Below are 16,918 nucleotides of genomic sequence, written 5' to 3' on the forward strand. Positions count from 1 at the left end.
GTAGTCACTGTTGTAATGTAGGAAACGCGGCAGCCAATTTGCACACAGCAAGATCCCACAAACAGCAATGACCAGATAACCTGTTTTTTTAGTGATTTGGTTGAGGGATAAATATTGATCCCAGGACACCGGGGAGAACTCCCCCTGCTCTTCTTCCAAACAGTGGCCGTGGGATCTTTTACGTCCGCCTGAGAGAGCAGACGGGGCCTCGGTTTAATGTCTCATCCGAAAGACGGCACCTCCGACAGTGCAGCGCTCCCTCGGCACTGCACTGGGAGTGTCAGCCTGGGTTATGGGCTCAAGTCTCTGGAGTGGGACTCGAACCCATGACCAACTGAGCCAAGCTGACGCAGGGCCAGGATTTTATCAGTTTTTCAAATCTGTGCTCCAGGAATTCATCGACGACCCAAATCCTATCCGTAAATACTTCAGGATCGCATTCAATTCTTGCTACATGCTTTTTGCCAGCCCACTCTCCGCTGTACCAGTGTAGAACTCAGTTGGTCACATGCAGCAGCCTCTGACACACAACTCATGCTTTATCCAGCTTACTCCGATACGGGTTAGAACTGAGAGGCGGCCAATTTTAGAAATTGCAAGGTCAGTGTTAGGGTACAATGGATGCCTTCACATGCAACAAAGCCCCTCAAACGCTTCAAAGACTCCAAGTCGCTTTTTAACATTTGTTTTCGAGCGACTTGGTACCATTCCCATTGTGAGGACTATAGTCTTGTACAATAACAGGCCCAGAAGCTGCATCAAACCATTCATTCATTCTGGGCTCCCACACCGTCAGTAAGGCTCCGTCCTGGTTCCCTGTCGCATGAGCAACTCGCCAGAGATACAGACCCACTAAGCAGCGTTCAATCTAGCCTGTACCCCAGGCCCCAGGGAGGAACAAAGGGCGGGAGGGAAACGAAAATGGAGGAAAGAATAATCTCAGCTCTGGAACCTTAACCGATGCAGAGCTCTGTAGCCGGGGAAGCCTCTTTGCAAAGGAGCTCGACTCAGGATCCTGCTCTGCCTTAATAACAACGGAAAATGCTGGAAAACTCAGCAGGCCAGGCAACATCCGTGGAGAGAGAAACAGAGTCAACGTTTCAGGTCGAAGACCCTTCGTCAGGACTGAAAAAGCACAGGAAATGAAATAGATTGAGAGGCCAGGCTGGGAGAGAACAAAAGAGAAGTGAAGAGACATTAAGAGGTATTCAAAACGAGACGAGATGGTGAGAGGACTAGTGGAGACAAAAGACGGCTCTAGATTAGGTGTGAAATGCGCTGGCAGAATGGGAGACAGCTGCCATGTGGGAGAGAGAAAGGGGGGGGGGAAAGGGCCAAAAGAAAGGTGTGGATAAAAAAAATATAAAAATGTAATAGGGGCCGAGGTACATATATTTTTTATCCACACCTGTGTTTTGGTTTTTCCCCCCCACTTTTTCTCTCTCCCACATGGCAGCTGTCTCCCATTCTGCCAGCGCATTTCACACCTAATCTAGAGCCGTCTTTTGTCTCCACTAGTCCTATCACCATCTCGTCTCGTTTTGAATACCTCTTAATGTCTCTTCGCTTCTCTTTTGATCTCTCATCCCCATTTCCCAGCCCCTAAACTTGCTTTTTCATCTGTTTCATTTCCTGCTTTTTTCTCAGTCCTGACGAAGGGTTTCGACCTGAAACGTCGACTCTATTTCTCTCTCCACGGATGTTGCCTGGCCTGCTGAGTTTTTCCAGCATTTTCTGTTGTTATTTCGGATTTCCAGCATCCGCAGTATTTTGCTATCCTGCTCTGCTTTATTGTTTCATGTCCACTCATTATCGTGGCGTCACCCTGCAGAGATGGGAAGGGGTGTTTTACGAGGTGAAGCTAGACAGGAGTGTGGGACGGAAATACGGAAATAGGGCTCAACACTTGCAGTCAGACTCTGTGACTCCCCCTCTCAGCTAGTTAGGTTTCTGTAACATGATCCCTAAATCTCAAAAACAGACCCCAATTAATCAATGCGAGGAAGAGGTGCGTCAACTGAGAAAATGTTTCAACATCCTTTTCTCTTTCTACCTCAAATTCACCTTACAGTCAATTCAGACAAAGCACGCAGCTCTCTGGACAGATCAGTACATCCTCGGGCAGGAGTCTGAATTCACTGCCAGTCAGTCTGAGGTACAGCAAGGTCCAACAGGCAATCGATAATGACCACAGCGAGCTTTTCGGAAAAGCAAAAATTTCTCCCATATTTTTCCTTTCCTGCACACACTGACTCTCACTGGGGTACGGGTTCCACAGACACTGACTCTCACTGGGGTACGGGTTCCACAGACACTGACTCTCACTGGGATACTGGTTCCACAGACACTGACTCTCACTGGGGTACGGGTTCCACACACGCTGACTCTCACTAGGGTACGGGTTCCACAAACACTGACTCTCACTGGGGTACGGGTTCCACACACACACTGACTCTCACTGGGGTATGGGTTCCACACACACTGACTCTCACTGAGGTACGGGTTCCACAGACACTGACTCTCACTGGGGTACAGTTCCACAGACACTGACTCTCACTGGGGTACTGGCTCCACACACAGTGACTCTCACTGGGGTACGGGTTCCACAGACACTGACTCTCACTGGGGTACGGGTTCCACAGACACTGACTCTCACTGGGGTATGGGTTCCACATACACTGACTCTCACTGGGATATGGGTTCCACACACACTGACTCTCACTGGGATACGGGTTCCACAGACACTGACTCTCACTGGGGTACGGGTTCCACACACACTGACTCTCACTGGGGTACGGGATCCACAGACACTGACTCTCACTGGGGTATGGGTTCCACAGACACTGACTCTCACTGGGGTACGGGTTCCACACACACTGACTCTCACTGGGGTACGGGTTCCACAGACACTGACTCTCACTGGGGTACTGGCTCCACAGACACTGACTCTCACTTGGGTACAGTTCCACAGACACTGACTCTCACTTGGGTACAGTTCCACAGACACTGACTCTCACTGGGGTACGGGTTCCACACACACTGACTCTCACTGGGGTACGGGTTCCACACGCACTGACTCTCACTGGGGTACGGGTTCCACAGACACTGACACTCACTGGGGTACGGGTTCCACACACACTGACTCTCACTGGGGTATGGGTTCCACAGGCACTGACTCTCACTGGGGTACGGGTTCCACACGCACTGACTCTCACTGGGGTACGGGTTCCACAGACACTGACTCTCACTGGGGTACGGGTTCCACAGACACTGACTCTCACTGGGGTATGGGTTCCACATACACTGACTCTCACTGGGATATGGGTTCCACACACACTGACTCTCACTGGGGTACGGGTTCCACACACACTGACTCTCACTGGGGTACGGGTTCCACAGACACTGACTCTCACTGGGGTACGGGTTCCACACACACTGACTCTCACTGGGGTACGGGTTCCACACACACTGACTCTCACTGGGGTACGGGTTCCACAGACACTGACTCTCACTGGGGTACGGGTTCCACACACACTGACTCTCACTGGGGTACGCGTTCCACAGACAGTGACTCTCACTGGGGTACGGGATCCACAGACAGTGACTCTGACTGGGGTACTGGCTCCACAGACACTGACTCTCACTTGGGTACGGGTTCCACACACACTGACTCTCACTGGGGTGCTGGCTCCACAGACACTGACTCTCACTTGGGTGCGGGTTCCACAGACACTGACTCTCACTGGGGTGCGGGTTCCACAGACACTGACTCTCACTGGGGTACGCGTTCCACAGACAGTGACTCTCACTGGGGTACGGGATCCACAGACAGTGACTCTCACTGGGGTACTGGCTCCACAGACACTGACTCTCACTGGGGTATGGGTTCCACAGACACTGACTCTCACTTGGGTACAGTTCCACAGACACTGACTCTCACTGGGGTGCGGGTTCCACAGACACTGACTCTCACTGGGGTGCGGGTTCCACAGACACTGACTCTCACTGGGGTACGGGTTCCACGGGCACTGACTCTCACTGGGGTACGGGTTCCACAGACACTGACTCTCACTGGGGTACGGGTTCCACAGACACTGACTCTCACTGGGGTACGGGTTCCACAGGCACTGACTCTCACTGGGGTACGGGTTCCACAGGCACTGTCTGACCATTCCCGCCTCTGTGTCAGGAGGGCAGGGATCCCCGCTCCGGACAGACCCGGCGAGCGGAGACCGGAGTCCTGGTTCAGAATTCCGGGTTGACACCCAGTGGGTTACTCGCGTCCAGTGTGTGTGGATTGTGGGAGCCCAGAAAAGCCGCCCAATGTATGGGACTAACCCCTCTACCCATCGCTGCTTCACGCTACTCACCCAGGGAAGAGTGCGAAGATACAAAAACAATGATAACGCCACCCTGCCAGACTGTTAATCAGCCGCAAATCCTTCCACTGCTTCAGACCGCTTTCCAATGGAAGAGTGCGAAGATAATGAAAAAAAAATCTGATAACTGCTGGCATAAAAAAATAAACATGAAAGGTATCATAAAACCCCTACAAGTAACTAATCCCACTCAATGCCCTCTGAGATGGACAAGCAAGCCACTCAGTTAGGCGAGCAATTGCTTTTGAAGTTCCTCGCAATGTGGTCAAGTAGGGATGGACAATAAATGAGGAACAATATTTTAAAAAATATGACATATCTATGACAGGTCTACAACCCTCAATGAGACAGAACGCTCTCCAGAATTCAGGCTGAAGTAAGCATCAGCATTTCTGGGTAATGAGAATCTGGCGTTAGAACATCAGAATTAGGAGCAGGAGTCGGCCATTCGGCCCCTCGAGCCTGCTGCGCCATTCCATAAGATCATGGCTGATCTTCCAGCTCAACTCCACTTTCCCGCAAGTGAGCCAATGGTTCTGCCTAGATTGAACTCTGCGCTTGCCCCTTATTGCGCAGCATGCATGAGCAGGCCAAGCCTGTTTTGTACTTTGCTGTGTAACCATCGAAAGCAGACAATGTAGGCCCTGGTCGCCATGTTGCGTTTGAAGAGGAGGAGGAGATAGATTTTGAGGACAATGTACGGGAGGAGGGCGTCTTTAAGCTGGCGGACAAGGCTTTTGGACAGGGAGAAGACTATCAACATCTGCGGAGGAGAGAGGAAAGAAAAAAACGTGAAATGAAAACACAAGCTAAAAGGAAGAAAGATCGGAAACAACCGCGGCTTGCGATAAACGCAGCCGGTCCGTTTTAGGAAGAGCGACGCAGTGATGCGTGAACTTGCAAAAGAAGCCCCGTGACTGCAGGCCCCAACCCACAACACATCTCCGCCTGTTACAGCCAGCGAGCACCGAACCTTACTGCACAGAAGGAGGCCGTTCGACCCGTTGCCTCTGTGGTGCCCGGGTTTATCCGAGAATGGAGCTGTCGCAGTGTGAGCTGGGAGAAACCACGAGCTTACCTCCTTGAGACGCTCCATGTCCTTGAGGTAGAATCCGATGTAGAAAAGACTAAGATACGAATTTACAAACTGAAACTGGGGAGGAAGAAAATAAAGGATTAGGTTCGTTTCTGCTCAGAGATTCACATTAACTGCCCCCCCGACTATCGCTCCCCCTCTGGGGAAATATACTACCCGGTACAGACAGAGAGAAAAAGAAAGACTTGCATTTCTATAGCGCCTTTCACGACCTCAGGATGTCCCAAAGCTCTTCACAGCCAATGAAGTACTTTTTGGAGCGTAGTCACTGTTGTAATGTAGGAAACGTGGCCTAATATCTCCGTTTGTGGCTCGGTGTCGAGTTTTGAATGTTAACCTTCCTGTGAAGCACTTTGGGACTTTTTTCTACGTTAGTGGCGCTATATAAATGCAGGTTCTTGTTGTTGTTTAGGCAAGCGATTAGCTAAACCACTTATCAATGCAATGGGATTTGGGGCGAGTTAGGACCCGGGGGGGGCGGGGGGGCAGAGTTCTGGAGCTGCAGTTTACGGAGAGTGGGAGCTGGGGGGCCGGGCGGGGGAGCGTTGGAATAGTCGAGTCTGGAGGGTGAGAAAGGTCCGGGTGTTGCAATGGGTTGTACACCGAGTTTTCAGCTCTGGACCCATGTTCAAATCCAGCTGGGCTACAGCTTTCTGGCTCTGAGGCTCCCACTCGTGAAACGAGTTTGGGTCAAAATCCACATCCAGGTTGTGGTGAGCACAGGCCCACCGTACAAACCCGCTGGAGAATCACTGACAACGCGAGTGGTGTGGGAACTGGAACGGTTCTGCACACGTGCAGTCGGGGCCCTCTTGTGATGTTAGGACAGAGGCACAGTGCTGGGGTGGGGGGGGGGTGGGAGGGGGGAAAGGAGCTTCACTCTCATCAAAAGCACGGGTGGACACAGCACTGACCCCTAGGGTAGACCACAGACCCGCGTCCCATCACCGTGCAGGGGAATCGCAGACACAGACCCGCGTCCCATCACCGTGCGGGGGAATCACAAACACAGACCTGCGTCCCATCACCGTGTGGGGGAATCACAAACACAGACCCGCGTCCAATCACCGTGTGGGAGAAATCACAGACACAGACCCGCGTCCCATCACCGTGCAGGGGAATCGCAGACACAGACCCGCGTCCCATCACCGTGTGGGAGAAATCACAGACACAGACCCGCGTCCAATCACCGTGCGGGGGAATCACAGACACAGACCCGCGTCCAATCACCGTGCGGGGGGAATCACAGACACAGACCCGCGTCCAATCACCGTGCAGGGGAATCACAGACACAGACCCGCGTCCCATCACCGTGTGGGGGAATCGCAGACACAGACCCGCGTCCAATCACCGTGCGGGGGGAATCACAGACACAGACCCACGTCCAATCACCGTGCGGGGGAATCACAGACACAGACCCGCGTCCCATCACCGTGTGGGGGAATCGCAGACACAGACCCGCGTCCCGTCACCGTGTGGGGGAATCGCAGACACAGACCCGCGTCCCGTCACCATGTGGGGGAATCGCAGACACAGACCCGCGTCCCATCACCGTGTGGGGGAATCGCAGACACAGACCCGCGTCCCATCACCGTGTGGGGGAATCACAGACACAGACCCGCGTCCAGTCACCGTGTGGGGGAATCGCAGACACAGACCCGCGTCCCATCACCGTGTGGGGGAATCGCAGACACAGACCCGCGTCCCATCACCGTGTGGGGGAATCGCAGACACAGACCCGCGTCCCATCACCGTGTGGGGGAATCACAGACACAGACCCGCGTCCAGTCACCGTGTGGGGGAATCGCAGACACAGACCCGCGTCCCATCACCGTGCGGGGGAATCGCAGACACAGACCCGCGTCCCATCACCGTGTGGGGGAATCGCAGACACAGACCCGCGTCCCATCACCGTGTGGGGGAATCGCAGACACAGACCCGCGTCCCATCACCGTGCAGGGGAATCACAGACACAGACCCGCGTCCAGTCACCGTGTGGGGGAATCGCAGACACAGACCCGCGTCCCATCACCGTGTGGGGGAATCACAGACACAGACCCGCGTCCCGTCACCGTGTGGGGGAATCGCAGACACAGACCCGCGTCCCATCACCGTGTGGGGGAATCGCAGACACAGACCCGCGTCCCGTCACCGTGTGGGGGAATCACAGACACAGACCCGCGTCCCGTCACCGTGTGGGGGAATCACAGACACAGACCCGCGTCCCGTCACCGTGTGGGGGAATCGCAGACACAGACCCGCGTCCCATCACCGTGCGGGGGGAATCGCAGACACAGACCCGCGTCCCATCACCGTGTGGGGGAATCGCAGACACAGACCCGCGTCCCATCACCGTGCGGGGGGAATCACAGACACAGACCCGCGTCCCATCACCGTGTGGGGGAATCGCAGACACAGACCCGCGTCCCATCACCGTGTGGGGGAATCACAGACACAGACCCCCGTCCCATCACCGTGCAGGGGAATCACAGACACAGACCCGCGTCCAGTCACCGTGTGGGGGAATCGCGGACACAGACCCGCGTCCCATCACCGTGTGGGGGAATCGCAGACACAGACCCGCGTCCAATCACCGTGTGGGGGAATCACAGACACAGACCCGCGTCCCGTCACCGTGCGGGGGGAATCGCAGACACAGACCCGCGTCCCGTCACCGTGCGGGGGGAATCACAGACACAGACCCCCATCCCATCACCGTGTGGGGGAATCACAGACACAGACCCGCGTCCCGTCACCGTGTGGGGGAATCGCGGACACAGACCCGCGTCCCATCACCGTGTGGGGGAATCGCAGACACAGACCCGCGTCCCATCACCGTGCGGGGGAATCACAGACACAGACCCGCGTCCCATCACCGTGCAGGGGAATCACAGACACAGACCCGCGTCCAGTCACCGTGTGGGGGAATCGCGGACACAGACCCGCGTCCCGTCACCGTGTGGGGGAATCGCAGACACAGACCCGCGTCCCATCACCGTGTGGGGGAATCGCAGACACAGACCCGCGTCCCATCACCGTGTGGGGGAATCGCAGACACAGACCCGCGTCCCATCACCGTGCAGGGGAATCACAGACACAGACCCGCGTCCAGTCACCGTGTGGGGGAATCGCAGACACAGACCCGCGTCCCATCACCGTGTGGGGGAATCACAGACACAGACCCGCGTCCCGTCACCGTGTGGGGGAATCGCAGACACAGACCCGCGTCCCGTCACCGTGTGGGGGAATCGCGGACACAGACCCGCGTCCCGTCACCGTGTGGGGGAATCGCAGACACAGACCCGCGTCCCATCACCGTGTGGGGGAATCGCAGACACAGACCCGCGTCCCATCACCGTGTGGGGGAATCGCAGACACAGACCCGCGTCCCATCACCGTGCGGGGGAATCGCAGACACAGACCCGCGTCCAGTCACCGTGTGGGGGAATCGCAGACACAGACCCGCGTCCCATCACCGTGTGGGGGAATCACAGACACAGACCCGCGTCCCGTCACCGTGTGGGGGAATCGCAGACACAGACCCGCGTCCCATCACCGTGTGGGGGAATCGCAGACACAGACCCGCGTCCCGTCACCGTGTGGGGGAATCACAGACACAGACCCGCGTCCCGTCACCGTGTGGGGGAATCACAGACACAGACCCGCGTCCCGTCACCGTGTGGGGGAATCGCAGACACAGACCCGCGTCCCATCACCGTGCGGGGGGAATCGCAGACACAGACCCGCGTCCCGTCACCGTGTGGGGGAATCGCAGACACAGACCCGCGTCCCATCACCGTGCGGGGGGAATCGCAGACACAGACCCGCGTCCCATCACCGTGCGGGGGGAATCGCAGACACAGACCCGCGTCCCATCACCGTGTGGGGGCAAAGGGCAAAGGGATTTTCATGCTCATCAAAAGCAGGCGTGGGTACAGCAGGGAAGATTGGAGTCTGCTCTCAGCCGCTGTGTCTGCTGTTGGACTGGGCTCGTGTGCTTGGCTAAATCTCAAATGTCATCCTCTCTAAATTTAACCGTGAGCAGTAACTTACACCGGAGCCAACGAGAACCCAACTGAGCGCAGTTTGGAATAACTGCATATCGTGGGAGGGAAACTCGCCCTTTCACCTTTTAACTCAAAGATTTAGAATTTCCCCCCAATATTTCCATCCCCTCCCTTTTCCCCCCGTCCTTCCCCGAAAGGGGGGCCGAGTCCAGCTGGTGTCGAATGTTTCCAGGGGCACCATTCCGCCCGATACCTCATCACGCCCGATCCGAACTCCCCTGGAGCAAAGCCGTTGGGAGGGGACGGGAATCCCGGTCTTGGGGGAGTGGCGGACGGGCGTCCAAGTCCCGGCTGATTTGAATTCCGGGATTCAGCATCTCGCCAGCGGGGGAGGGGAATGGAGATTGGGCAGGCCAAAGGTCAGCCGCCGTCACCAAGAGAAGGCTGCGCGGTAAACCGGCGGCGGAGGGCGGGTGCCGGGGAGGGGGAGATGATGCAAGGGTCTCACAAGTGGTGGGGAACATGGAAATGTTCTACGGAAGAGGCCCTCTGGTGAGGTTGGGACTGAGGCACATTTTAACCGCTCCCCATCCCCCTCCCCTCCCCCACTCAGAGGAGAGTTAAAATCTGACCCCCCCTCCATTCGTGTGAGCCCAGACAGTGAGTGTCAGTTGGCTATTCCACTGCTGGAGCTGGCATCTAATACAGGAAACTCTCGATTTACCGGCACCTAAATAACCGGAAATCTCTGTTAACCGGCAAAATTCAGGAGTAGGTTCAGGTAAGTTTTACTTCATATTAGTGGCCGTTCCTGGATCTGTGGCTGAGTAACCGGGGTTCCTGTACCTGTTGCATAGCAACAGGGACGCTTGGATCTTGTGGCCGGGGTTCCTGCACCTGTTGCATAGCAACAGGGAAGCCTGGATTTGTTGCTGTGTACGGGGCTCTCGTACCTTTTACTATACCTCTCTGTAATCCGGACTTTTTGATAAACCGGCACCACGCCGGTCCCGTCGGTGCCGGATAATAAAGAGTTTCCGGTAGTTGACCAAACCAATTGCAAGAGGCTCGGCTTTCTGTAGGATTGGAGCTCAGTGTGTCCCAGAAATAAAAGAAAAGACTTGCATTTCTCTAGCGCCTTTCATGACCTCAGGACGTCCCAAAGCTCTTTACAGCCAATGAAGTACTTTTCTGAAGTGTTGTAATGTGGGAAACGCGGCAGCCAATTTGCGCACAGCAAGATCCCACAAACAGCAATGAGATAATGACCAGATAATCTGTTTTAGTGATTGCTGATTGAGGGATAAATGTTGGCCCCAGGACACCGGGGAGAACTCCCCTGCTCTTTTTCGAAATAGTGGCCGTGGGATCTTTTACATCCACCCAAGAGAGCAGACGGGGCCTCGGTTTAATGTCTCATCCGAAAGACAATACTCACCAAAACTAGTTTAATGATGAGGTGTTTTTCATAGGCACTCTGTAAGCGGTAATTCTCTGGAAAAAGGAAATACAGAGGAACATGACTGAGACACACTGGCAGCAGTTAGACAGCAACCGATCTCAAACACAATGCGGTATCCTAGGTTTCCCGATCGGGAACGAGGGCTGACAGGAAGTGGGGCGGAGCGTGAACCCGCGTGTTTCCTACACGATCACTGCTGACCCCGTGCTGATTGACGGGTCTCTTCCAGTTGAATAATCTGGCTGAGTTCTGGGCAGTCGAAATGCCCCTGATTATTGAGCCTGCCAGGTTGGGGGAGCGAGATGGAGCGAGGTGCTGCACAATTTAAAGGGCTGCAGCTTACCAAGAACTCGCCACTAGCTCACCGAAGCTTTTGCTGAACCACAGAGAGTTCTTACTCTAAAAAGCACTGTCGGCATCTGAGTGGGGCCTCCAGGTATCTCACTCCTCTGTAATATAGGAGCGGAAGTACACCATTCGGCCCCTCGAGCCTGTTCCACCACTCAATTAGATCACGTCTGATTCGTGCCTCAATTCCATTTACCCGCCTTTGCTTCATATCCCTCGATACCCTTACCTAAGACAAATCTATCGATCTCAGTTTTCAAAGCTCCAACTGACCCCCAGCCTCGACAGCTTTTTGGGGGAGAGAGTTCCAGATTTCCACCACCCTTTGTGTGAAGAAGTGCTTCCTGACATCACCCCTGAACGGCCTGGCTCTAATTTTAAGGTTCTGCCCCCTTGTTCTGGACTCCCCCCACCAGAGGAAATAGTTTCTCTCTATCGACCCCATTAACTCCTTTAATCATCTTAAACACCTCGATTAGATCACCCCTTAATCTTCTAAACTCGAGGGAATACAAGCCCAGTCTGTGCAACCTGGCCTCGGAATTTAACCCTTTTAGCCCCGGTATCAATGCAGGAAGAGGGGAATCTGGGAATTTACAGAAGTTGTTTCAATTGATACCGGGGCCTCGAGGGTTAAACTGTGAAGCCAGTTAGCAGTAATGCCTGTGTGAGGAGCATGCCCCAAGATACAGTGCTTTGCAACAACAACCTGTATTTATATAGCGCCTTTAATGCAGTAAAGCGTCCCAAGGGAGCGATTACAATTTTCCTTATAAAATATAGCAACTCCGTCATGCAAGTGGGAACGATCGACGGGGAAACCGCCTCGACCTGTTTGGTGGGCGTGGACCCAGGGTAATAGACCGGGATTCGCAATGTAGAGAGGCGGAGTGCCCCAAAACACAGCAAGTCCCGGCTGGTTGGGTGACATGGCTTTCACTGACTCCACTCGCTGGGGGCTCGACAGGAGTGGGGAAAGGGAACACAGGAACAGGAGGAGGCCATTCAGCCCCTCGAGCCTGTTCCCCCAGTCAATGAAATCATGGCTGATCTGTGACCTAACTCTACATACCCGCCTTTGCCTCGTATCCCTTAATACCTTTGGTTAACAGAAATCCACCAATCTCCGACTTAAAATTAACAAAGGGCGTGGGATCGTGTCTCGGGTCGCACGTTTGCTTCTATTGCTGATTAAAAGTTGTTGAAAACCTTAACCCTTCGGCTGCCAGAACGTGCAGGGTAATGTCAGTCTCCTCGGGCTGGCCATTTCTTTAAAGAATCTCATCGCACAGTAGGAGGCCATTTGGCCCATCGTGCTTGTGTGGGCTCTTTGAACGAGCTCTCCAATTAGTCCCACTCCTCACCTGCTCTTTCCCCACAGCCCGGCACATTTCTCTTTTTCGCATATATATCCATTCCAGGTCACAACAACTCGCTGCGTAAAAACATTCTCCTCATCTCCCCCTCTGGTTTTTTTTTACCAATTATCTTCAATCTGTGTCCTCTGGTTACCGGCCCTCCTGCCACTGGGAACAGTTTCTCCTTATTTACTCTATCAAAACCCTTCATAATTTTGAGCACCTCGATTAAATCTCCCCTTAACATTCTCTGCTCTCAGGAGAACAACCCCAGCTTCTCCAGTCTCTCCACATCACTGAAGTCCTTCTAATCTTGATCAAAATAATAAAGTAATTGTAAAAGGTAGCCCCACATATTTGGTACAGTCCGTCACGCCCCCCCCCCCCCCCCCCCGGCGGGGAGAGGGTGTTTGGTACAGTCCGTCCCGCGCGGCCCCCCCCCCCCCCACAGGGAGAGGGTGAGAGGGTGTTTGGTACAGTCCCCCCCGCGGGGAAAGGGTGTTTGGTACAGTCTGTCCCCCCCACCCCCACCCGCAGGGAGAGGGTGTTTGGTACAGTCCGCCCCCCCCCCCCCTCACAGGGAGAGGGTGTTTGGTACAGTCCGTCGCCACCCCCCCCCCCACCCCCCCGGCGGGGAGAGGGTATTTGGTACGTACCCATGCCATTTAACCAATAGGCAATTTTCTTGTAAACATCGTCAAGAATTGTAGTCACGACAGCCAGAAGGACTTTAGGAAAATAGATGACTATCTGTGGCAATTCTCTGATACTGGACACAAATTCCTGAAAAACGGGAAAGCAGAAAAAGGTTTACGAATAAAAGCAATGAGAAGTCTTGTGTTTACACAACTCCGTGTGTCGACCAGTCTCAGGGCAGTGCCCACAGTGAATTACTATCGGAGTGTAGTGACTGTTATTATGTAGGTTAATACATAAGAGCATAAGAATTAGGAGCAGGAGTCGGCCATTCGGCCCCTCGAGCCTGCTCCACCATTTAATAAGATCACAGCTGATCTTCAACCTCAACTCCACTTTTCCGCCCGATCCCCATATCCCTTGATTCCCCTAGAGTCCAAAAATCTCTCGATTTCTATCTTGAATATACTTAACGACTGAGCATCCACAGCCCTCTGGGGCAGAGAATTTCAAAGATTCACCACCCTCTGAGTGAAGAAATTCATCCTCATCTCAGTCCTAAATGGCCGACCCCTTATCCTGAGACTGTGACCCCTAGTTCTAGTCTCTCCAGCCAGGGGAAACATCCTCTCGGCATCTACCCTGTCAAACCCCCTCAGAATCTTATATGTTTCAATGACAGCATAGGTTACTGTGACAGGACCAACAAAGGGGTTTAGACAAGTTAATCTGATTTTGGTGATGTTGATTGAGGGATAAATGTTGGCCAGGATACCGGGGAGAACTCCCCTGCTCCTCGTCTGAATCGTGCCGTGGGATCTTTAATAACCAACCTCAACAAGGTTAAATGTCTCACCTGAAAGACGACACCTCTGGCAATGCAGCGCTCCCTCGGTGCTGTGCCGGAGTGTGGATCTAGATTATGAGCTCCTATACTGAAGTAGGGGCTCAAAGCAAGAGCCTCAGAATGCTGCTGAGCCAAGCTGATACAGCCAAAATACGCAGACAGCGTACTGGAACAGAGCAAGGCAATATATTGCAAACAGTGAGTACTACTGGTTGGCCATGAGCTGACAGGTGTCTGATGTGTATCTGCACCAGGTTGGAGCTCTGTGACATCCCTTCAGTATGAACCCCATGTTGGGCCCTAGACGGGTTCATGTCTGACCCGTAAAAGTTCCTTGATCCCATGCACACACTTTTCTGACCTGTACCTGACCCTTGTGAGTTCACCGCTAAACACCATCAATGCAACTCAATGGGACAAAAGGGAAACTCTTTGTATCATATTCATGAACTTTCACCCTTTATGCGATTATAATTAGGTGGGGTTGGTCATTTGTCTTTGATCATTGGGATTGTGTACAGTGGGAGTGAATGGGAAGGGGTTTGGGTCCATTGGGATTGTGTACAGTGGGAGTGAATGGGAAGGGGTTTGGGTCCATTGGGATTGTGTACAGTGGGAGTGAATGGGAAGGGGTTTTGTCTGTTGGGATTCTGTACAATGGGAGTGAATGGGAAGGGGTCCATTGGGATTCTGTACAGTGGGAGTGAATGGGAAGGGGTTTTTGGGATTCTGTACAGTGGGAGTGAATGGGAAGAAGTTGGGTCCATTGGGATTGTGTAAAGTGGGAGTGAATGGGAAGGGGTTTGGGTCCATTGGGATTGTGTAAAGTGGGAGTGAATGGGAAGGGGTTTGGTCCATTGGGATTGTGTACAGTGGGAGTGAATGGGAAGGGGTTTAGTCCATTGGGATTGTGTACAGTGGGAGTGAATGGGAAGGGGTTTGGTCCATTGGGATTGTGTACAGTGGGAGTGAATGGGAAGGGGTTTGGTCCGTTGGGATTGTGTACAGTGGGAGTGAATGGGAAGGGGTTTGGGTCCATTGGGATTGTGTACAGTGGGAGTGAATGGGAAGGGGTTTGGTCCATTGGGATTGTGTACAGTGGGAGTGAATGGGAAGGGGTTTGGTCCGTTGGGATTGTGTACAGTGGGAGTGAATGGGAAGGGGTTTGGGCCACTGGGATTGTGTACAGTGGGAGTGAATGGGAAGGGGTTTGGTCCATTGGGATTGTGTACAGTGGGAGTGAATGGGAAGGGGTTTGGGTCCGTTGGGATTGTGTACAGTGGGAGTGAATGGGAAGGGGTTTGGGTCCATTGGGATTGTGTACAGTGGGAGTGAATGGGAAGGGGTTTGGGTCCGTTGGGATTGTGTACAGTGGGAGTGAATGGGAAGGGGTTTGGTCCATTGGGATTGTGTACAGTGGGAGTGAATGGGAAGGGGTTTGGTCCATTGGGATTGTGTACAGTGGGAGTGAATGGGAAGGGGTTTGGTCCATTGGGATTGTGTACAGTGGGAGTGAATGGGAAGGGGTTTGGTCCATTGGGATTGTGTACAGTGGGAGTGAATGGGAAGGGGTTTGGTCCATTGGGATTGTGTACAGTGGGAGTGAATGGGAAGGGGTTTGGTCCATTGGGATTGTGTACAGTGGGAGTGAATGGGAAGGGGTTTGGTCCATTGGGATTGTGTACAGTGGGAGTGAATGGGAAGGGGTTTGGTCCATTGGGATTGTGTACAGTGGGAGTGAATGGGAAGGGGTTTGGGTCCATTGGGATTGTGTACAGTGGGAGTGAATGGGAAGGGGTTTGGGTCCATTGGGATTGTGTACAGTGGGAGTGAATGGGAAGTGGTTTGGTCCATTGGGATTGTGTACAGTGGGAGTGAATGGGAAGGGGTTTGGTCCGTTGGGATTGTGTACAGTGGGAGTGAATGGGAAGAGGTTTGGTCCATTGGGATTGTGTACAGTGGGAGTGAATGGGAAGGGGTTTGGTCCATTGGGATTGTGTACAGTGGGAGTGAATGGGAAGGGGTTTGGTCCATTGGGATTGTGTACAGTGGGAGTGAATGGGAAGGGATTTGGTCCATTGGGATTGTGTACAGTGGGAGTGAATGGGAAGGGGTTTGGGTCCATTGGGATTGTGTACAGTGGGAGTGAATGGGAAGGGGTTTGGGTCCATTGGGATTGTGTACAGTGGGAGTGAATGGGAAGGGGATTGGTCCATTGGGATTGTGTACAGTGGGAGTGAATGGGAAGGGGTTTGGGTCCGTTGGGATTGTGTACAGTGGGTGTGAATGGGAAGGGGTTTGGTCCATTGGGATTGTGTACAGTGGGAGTGAATGGGAAGGGGTTTGGTTCCGTTGGGATTGTGTACAGTGGGTGTGAATGGGAAGGGGTTTGGTCCATTGGGATTGTGTACAGTGGGAGTGAATGGGAAGGGGTTTGGGTCCATTGGGATTGTGTACAGTGGGAGTGAATGGGAAGGGGTTTGGTCCATTGGGATTGTGTACAGTGGGAGTGAATGGGAAGGGGTTTGGTCCATTGGGATTGTGTACAGTGGGAGTGAATGGGAAGGGGTTTGGTCCATTGGGATTGTGTACAGTGGGAGTGAATGGGAAGGGGTTTGGGTCCATTGGGATTGTGTACAGTGGGAGTGAATGGGAAGGGGTTTGGGTCCATTGGGATTGTGTACAGTGGGAGTGAATGGGAAGTGGTTTGGTCCATTGGGATTGTGTACAGTGGGAGTGAATGGGAAGGGGTTTGGTCCGTTGGGATTGTGTACAGTGGGAGTGA

At 53.6% G+C, this 16,918-nt stretch overlaps 1 protein-coding gene across 5 annotated transcripts in view; it reads right to left on the reverse strand.

The window, feature by feature from the left end:
- The window catches only part of ano8b (anoctamin 8b), a 105,974-nt gene that overhangs the window by 21,668 nt on the left and 67,388 nt on the right, over window positions 1-16,918 (reverse strand). For 4 of the 5 annotated variants that reach the window (XM_086004372.1, XM_086004374.1, XM_086004375.1 and 1 more), the window contains exons 10-13: window positions 13,307-13,433; window positions 10,921-10,976; window positions 5,458-5,532; window positions 4,987-5,142 (exon numbers count right to left, since the gene is read on the reverse strand). In XM_086004372.1, coding sequence (XP_085860498.1) covers window positions 4,987-5,142; window positions 5,458-5,532; window positions 10,921-10,976; window positions 13,307-13,433 — 414 coding nt within the window. The remainder of the gene's footprint in view (window positions 1-4,986; window positions 5,143-5,457; window positions 5,533-10,920; window positions 10,977-13,306; window positions 13,434-16,918) is intronic. The other variant, XM_086004373.1, reaches the window with a different exon arrangement.

This window comes from Somniosus microcephalus, chromosome 13, assembly GCF_052327205.1.
Source record: "Somniosus microcephalus isolate GS21.2 chromosome 13, FLI_Smic_1.0, whole genome shotgun sequence".
In the NCBI taxonomy this organism is placed as follows: domain Eukaryota; kingdom Metazoa; phylum Chordata; class Chondrichthyes; order Squaliformes; family Somniosidae; genus Somniosus; species Somniosus microcephalus.